Source organism: Athene cunicularia (assembly GCF_003259725.1).
Source record: "Athene cunicularia isolate RWA chromosome 9 unlocalized genomic scaffold, athCun1 chr9_part2, whole genome shotgun sequence".
In the NCBI taxonomy this organism is placed as follows: domain Eukaryota; kingdom Metazoa; phylum Chordata; class Aves; order Strigiformes; family Strigidae; genus Athene; species Athene cunicularia.
Window position 1 is genome coordinate 621,473 of NW_020799111.1, and position 7,084 is coordinate 628,556.

The 7,084-nt window shown below is 46.1% G+C and overlaps 1 protein-coding gene across 3 annotated transcripts; it reads right to left on the minus strand.

The window, feature by feature from the left end:
- Nucleotides 1-398: 398 nt before the first annotated feature.
- DTYMK (deoxythymidylate kinase) lies at nt 399-7,078 on the minus strand. 3 transcript variants are annotated; one of them, XM_026855396.1, is made up of 5 exons: nt 6,973-7,078; nt 6,451-6,559; nt 5,368-5,458; nt 3,111-3,308; nt 399-975 (listed from the first exon to the last, which is right to left on the minus strand). In XM_026855396.1, exons 3-5 carry the CDS (start codon nt 5,449-5,451, stop codon nt 865-867), a joined length of 393 nt encoding a protein of 130 aa, XP_026711197.1. In that variant the 5' UTR covers nt 5,452-5,458; nt 6,451-6,559; nt 6,973-7,078; the 3' UTR covers nt 399-864. The 3 variants fall into 3 exon arrangements, with proteins under 3 accessions (XP_026711197.1, XP_026711196.1, XP_026711198.1); XM_026855397.1 differs by lacking the exons at nt 6,451-6,559; nt 6,973-7,078 and adding exons at nt 2,353-2,444; nt 6,120-6,422 and having other exon boundaries at nt 878-975; XM_026855395.1 differs by lacking the exons at nt 6,451-6,559; nt 6,973-7,078 and adding an exon at nt 6,120-6,403.
- Between the last annotated feature and the right edge of the window lie 6 nt (nt 7,079-7,084).

Genomic DNA, 7,084 nt, shown 5'->3' on the forward strand with positions numbered 1-7,084 from the left:
TTATTGTATTTAGTGGTCATTACTGATGACTTAAGTGAATTCATAGCTGATCTAATGTGGCAGCCTGTGCCAGGCTGTTTAAAATTGCTCTGGGGTCAGTGTAGGAGTCACAGGTGACTACTCCTCTGATCTTGGCTGCAGGAGTAATTTGACCAGTCAAAAATAATTTATGTGCCACTCACCCTTCAAACTAGCCTTGCTGTGAGCTAATAAATCTGCTCATAGCAGTTCAGTTTCTGTATTGTTCTCTGAGGACCAGACTTGAATTCATTTCTCCCCTCATTCCACAGCTCTAGCACACTGCTCTCCCTGGATTTAGTACCTGAACCACACCACCATATCTTTATAGAAGGTAAATGATCATACTGAAAAAAAACCCAAACAACCCCTGCAAAAAATGTTTAAAAGAATAATTTATTAGCAAGCCCTCTACAAACTGGTTTCAGCATCAGGGATGCATTTCCTAGAGGCAGAAGCAGCAGAAACAGGGCAGCTCCACATAACTGGGAAGGCTGCTGCCTGCCTGTTGCTGTGTCTGTGTCCAGGGGCAACCCTGGGTTTCATAACCACATCTGTGCTACAGGACTGGTGCTAGAATAAGAACTCCCGCTTGAAGTAGGGAGGTTTTTATGAAAAATTTGTTACGTGCTCATCGCATGTTCATTTATAAAACACAGAAGGGACTATGCAGGATGGAGGGGAGGAGCAGATAAAAATCCCAAGAGCATCAGCACCATGCTGGAACCAGAATATATGCAATCAAAGCTGTGGTTACTGGAAGGTGATGTAGGGGAGTCATCCAAGTGAGGAAGATCCAAGAGGTATCTTCTCCCTTAAGTCTAAAAGGATAACCTGTATGAAGTTTTATTTCCAAAGTTCTCCCAAAGGTTTATTCTGAACCTCCTGCATGGTTTCCTCTGCAATGGACTTGATTTCTCTGTGCAAGTCTTCTATGCTCTTTGATGCATCCATTGTCTGTTTCCAAGACAAAAAATACAGAAATGTGTTCCTCAGTTAACAACACCAAATGAGAAAAACCTGGCTGTTATCTCTGCTTCCCTCTTTACTCAATATTGTTACTATTCATGAGCAGTGAAATGAGCTAATTACACCTCCTGTGCACTGCTTCTGGAGTGGAATTGGAAAAAATCTATTTTATGTAGGAATAGACATTTAAGTAGTAGATGTGGGGCTAGATGAAGGGAAACAGAAGAAACTGCTGCTGCGGCATGTTGCTTATTGACAGTGTTTGGGGCACGTAACAAAGGCAGGTAAACGTTCTTCATCCTGTACTGCCATCTCCCAGAAACATCAGTCCTTCAAAATAAACTCCACCCACAATGGTAGGAACCTCTAAAAAATCCATCATAGGATGTTCCAGTTCCAGATATAATTTTTTTTAAATAGTGCAAGCTGAGGTGGTAGAGCTATACCGTGCTATGTTCCTCAGGCTAATATTTAAAGAACAGCAGCATCCCTCGCATGTGGTTAAGGGCATGACCAAGTTGTGGAAAGGATTTGGTGAGAAGATGTAGAGAGGTACAGATTCATCAGTCATCTATACAATACTGGCCCACACACCATTGCTGAGAATGAGAAAGCTGTGAGGATATGCAATAAATAGACTTCATGATTAAACAGTAGCCTTTTCATTTCACAGCACAGCCAGCACCCCACCTTTGTGCTCACACAATCTCCTCAAGCAGCCTGCTGATCTCTATTTATCTGTGTAACCAATGGTACTGAGCTGCATTCCAGGCCTTGGACTGAACAGTTCTCTGGCAATGTTTGATGTCTGTTATTCTATCTGATACTGAAGGGCAATGAGACGGGAATGGTAACTACACCTTTAATGTGTACTGAAAGTGGATTTTCATCACTATTTCAGAGACGCCTCTTCATCATCTATTCTGATATTTATCTGTTTGATAGTTGTGCACTTTGGGATATTTTAAAGAGATGTGTTGCTTTAAGTGAAATTTCCTTTCAAGCAAAGGATAGGAAACAAAAGAAATAACAGAAGAGATGTAATAAGAGATGTGTGGTCCACTGCTGCAATCTCTGGAAGAATCAGTTTACAGACTATACAGAAGTTCCATATTGTCTCATATGACAGCATGCTTATTTTCATTTAATGAATTATTTTGGGTTTTGTGCTATGCTATGTGTTTTCTCTCAGCTTATTTTTCCAGTCATCGTGATGTAGGGAAGGTCCTATCATAACATTTACTGGAATAAAAGTCCTAGTTTGGTGATTGTTATACATTTAGAACCTGAAGGACCTAACAGTACACAAACTCCATGTTATGTAAACATGATTCTCTGAAACAGGCAGTGAAGAATTACTTTTACCTTGCAGTCTGCTCATTTGGCAAATCTGTGTACATATCCAGCTTCTAGTGACTAGTATCCATAATCTGCGTCCTCCTGTGTCTGCATGAAAGCTACAGAATAAAGAGATGCTGCCCATGCCTCATGATAGAGCACTGACAGGGTGATGGAGATGGTAAAAAGGATGCCCCCACCAGAAAACCTCCGCCTAGATGATCTACACACAGGATAAATGGGGAATGCTTCCTCTTCTGGGATAAGGCTGCGCAGTCCTCTTCAAACAGCTCCAAGGAATGAACAAGGAAAAGCAATGCAGCAGCGTGGAACAAAAAAAATCACGTATTTAGAGAGACTTCTGGTAGCATTAAGACAGCAAATGCTGATGGAAACTGGCCCTGTGAGAAGAAAGGTGTCAGAGGGATTCCAGAATCCTTGGCAGATGCTGCAGGACATCAGGCAGGGATGATGCAGGAAACAGGCAGGGAAGAGCATGGGTGTGTCCCACTGCCTTTTACCCAGGTTTGTCTTTTAAGAAAGAGAATGATTTCCAGAAAGCTCTTTTGGAAAACACATCAACCAAATGTCTTCCCTCTACCCCAGCAGGGCCCCATAGGGTGACATGGAGCAGGGAGTTGCCTGCCCTCTCTGCCAGAGTGGAGTGGCCATGGCTGGGCCCCAGTGTGCCCTCCAGGAGCAGGGGCAATGGGCACAATTCAGGAGCTCTCACAAGAGATCCCCACCCTCATCTGTGACAGGCCACTTTAGGGTTATTTCCTCACCTTCCAGTTTAACGTCTTGTCCTTCATCAGATGAGAGAAGGACTGCAGAACCTTCTCTTGGAAGGAGCTGTTCTCATAACGTTCATTTCCAAAGTTCCCTCGTTCTGCGGCTTCTTCCGGGCTTAAATGAAGAAACAGAATCACATCGGGCTTTGGGAGTCCAACGTCAGGCTGTTTGCACCAGTCCAGGCAGAAGTTCTGTCCCAAACAAAAACAGAGTTTGAGGTGAAAGAAAGGAATGTGAAGAAGGGAAAGAATCAGGTTAGCTACATAGGTGGGGTAGGGAGGAAACAGCCAGAGAAGAGAATAAATGCAGCCTAAACACTAGGCACAGGCTACAAACTGGAAAGACTTATCATGTGGGAATTCAGTCTTTGTAATTTTGGGAGGCCAGGTTTTGCTAGGTGCTGTGCACCTCTCATGCTCATTTAAGTTGGACAGATCTAAAGATTTTAACATTTTCTGCAGAGCTAAATACTAAGTCATATTCTGAGTCTCCATACAGCTGTTACCAGTCCAAAACATCATACAGTTTTAGTGTGAATCTTGCAAGCCCATGGAGGCTCCTTTTCAGAAAAATACCTGCCCTACCCAGGAATTTCAGCCCAGACACAAGAGGCAAAGCTTTCCAGCTCTTGGATCTTGTTATCAGATTTGAAGGCTTCCATCAGGGCACAGGAATCTATGATGTAGAGAGACCACTGAGGCTTGTCGCTTACTGCCCATTCACATGGGCACCAGCGATACTATCAGGGTGATCTTAAATGTACCAAGAGTGACTGCGGGCTCTGGAGGTGAGGGTACAGGGCATGGGGGCCCAGAATCAACTCAGTGCTTCAAGGAAGCGGGTAAAGGCTTGGGCAGGAATGAATGTAGGTCAACTCTCAGCTGTACAGCTGGTGTTGCAGTGAGGGCTTCAGCTTCTGTGACCACAGGACACTCCAAGGATCACTGGCTGCTGAGCAGGAATGGGATGCATCTGATGAAGTGGGACAAGAGTGTCTACACAAACAAGCTGCTAAGCTTTAAATGACAGGGGAAGGTTTGCAATCTGTAGAGAGCTGAAGGTGGGAGGCCAGGAGGAAATGTCTGGGGGATGATATGGTAATGGAAGCTCCCCTGAAAGCAGCAAAACTGGGGAAGAGTAACAGGGGCGATGTTGGGATGGGGCCTGCTACAGACTGCCTGGTTAGAGAGGAAGTTGATGAACATTCTTTAGGCAGCTGGAAGAAGGATCACAATAGCAGGTCCGGGTACTCATAGAGGATCTCAACCACCTCCCTATCTGCTGGCCACAAACAATCCAGGTTTCTGGAGTGTGCTGAAGAAATTCTTGACACGGTGATTGATAAGCCAGTGAGGGGAGGTGACATGCAAGAACTGGTCAAAGATGTGAAGGTCAAGGGCAGCGGAGAACACGAGACAGTGGTTTAAAATCTGGAGAGGAGTCAACAAGACAAACAGAATCACCAGCATGGACTTCAGAAGGGCAGATTTATTAGGGACCCCTTAGCAGGATACCCCGGGAAACTCGTGTGGAAGGCAAAGAGGCACAGGAGAGCTGGCTGATCTTCCAGGACAGCCTCCTCAGAGCACAGCTCAGAAGGATCTTATATCCTTTAGAATGATCTAAAGGAAGGCTGACAGAGCTGACTTGTCTTGAAAGCAGACAGAAACAAGCCAAAACACACAATCGGGAATGTGAGAAATTCAGGAATGAAGAAAATAATGTTTTCTATGAAGGTGAGCAAACACTGAAAGAAGAGCCCAGAAAGGTTGTGCATTTATATCCCTGGAGATACTCAAACCTTGGCTGGATGTGGCCCCAAGCAGCCTGCTTGACACTGGACCTATTCTTGAACAGGAGGCTGGACTTTGGGACTTCCACAGGTCCATGCACCATTCTTTTATTCTTTGCAAATTTATGGGCCAGCAGCCAGGGCAAGTGTGGAGAATCTCAAGTAAACTTGCAAAATCATTCTCCAGAGTCAAACAGGCCAGCTTCCCCACAGCCAGGAGTCTGTCCAGATTAATAAAAAGTAACCAAATGAGTTTCTCTGCTCTTTCTGGGAAGTGGTAGACCTAGGCAAGACAACCGCGTCCATACCCGAGCAGGGACTTCTACCCCTCCATTTCAATTCTCATTTCCCCAGAGCAGGAGTCTGGGCCATGCGTGCCAACACCTGTATCAGGAATCTAACTGGAGCTTCTTTCCCGAATGCAGAGAGGGGCAGGGGCTGCTGGAGTTCTCACTCACCTCTTTGGCGCTTGTGAAGGCCACACCAGAGAAGGCATATCTGTCAACCACAAGTGTGATCCCTTGATGTAGTTTCTCTTTCATCAGTGGTCTGAAAACCATGTGGAAGAAAAAAAAATATTACACTCCTTTATAGCAATACAAATTAAAGGAGTTCATCTAAGATGACTCATGAGGTCTGTGCTTCTCTATTAATGTACATCATCATCAACAGTGATTCTTAGCAGTGTCAGGGTTATCTGAAATGCTGATTGCAGATAAATAGCTATTTGTATTCTGTCCTCTAGCAGACACTAAACAATATCCTTTCAAGACACCAAAGTTCAGGGTACCCCAGTGCCTATCCCTGCTCTAGGCAGCTCCATGGCTTACAGGCAAGATCAGACATGAACAGCTTAGTCCTCTTCCTTTTCTAAGTGGTGCAGTAGATTTGTGATATGCTCTGTCTCAGTCACAGAAAAGCATTCTTTATTCACAACAATGACATTTCTTATTACAGCTCACTCATCTGCCATATGCTTTCCCAGTTTGCTGGGCACCACCACTACAGCAGAATTGGCAAAGCTTTTTTATTAAAATTAAAACATTTTGCAATATAGATTTCCAGGTAAAAACAACAGCTGACACCGATTTCCCTAGCTCCACACACAAAGACTCAGGGACCAAAAGCAAGGACAGCCACTTACGGCTGAATGAAGCCTTTGGCAAGAGGGCACATATGGACAAGATTCCTTAACCACTTTGTCACTCACATGGATTTCCTTGCAAAGCAAGGTCTCTTCATTCAGGAAATAAACTCGCAGTCTAGACTGGTACAGTCTCAGTTCCCCAGTTCTTAAATGCAGTACAGTACAGGGGTTGGAATTATACCTATGATTTAACACCCCCCCAAAAAAAAAACTCCAAACCGTGGGATTTGATCTAAGAATAAATTCAAAACTGTGAGAGTCCTCAAAACATTGCTTCTGGCCATGTTTTCCTTGCTAAACAGGCTTAAACCTACTGCATTCACTGCAAGCTAAAACCCGGGAGGATTCAACACCATGCATTTTTCTTTTACAACTTAACAAACATTATCTTTACACATGTTCCCAGCGGTTAGCGGAGAAGAGCAGGTGAACGGTGTGGTCCTCCAGGTTCTTCTCCTTCACCAGGTAGGAGCCAATCAGACGCCCAATCTCTGTTGTTCTTTCTGTAGGAAAAAAGGGGAAAAGCAACAAACGCTGCCCCAAGCTGTTCTTGCCAAAAGGGTGTCTGTCTGTCCGGGGGTAGGGATGCATGTCAGTCTGGGGGTCAAATTGTCTGTCATGGGTGGCAGGTTGGTCTTTCCAGGGCTGGGGTCTATCTGCCTGCCACTGGTGGGAGGTGGTCGGTCTGTCCAGGGCCAGGGTTTATCTGTCTGTCACAGGCGGGAGGAATTTGGCCTATCTGAGGCTGGGGGTGTCCAAGGGTCTGTCCGAGGGTGGGGGTGAGAGGCCGCGTGTGCCACGAGAGCCCTCGGATGTCACGCCCCCCGCCCCGGAGGCACACCGGGCGCCGCGGGCCCGGCCTAGCGGGACTCCCTCACCCCTCCCCGTCTCCTCCTGGGGCCGGCAGGTCCCGTACCCGGGAAGCGGAGGAGGTCGGCCCGGTGGCCGTCGGCCCGCAGCGCCTCCACCAGCCGGCGGCCCTGCGTGCTCTTCCCGGCGCGGTCCACCCCCTCCAGCACGATCAGCGC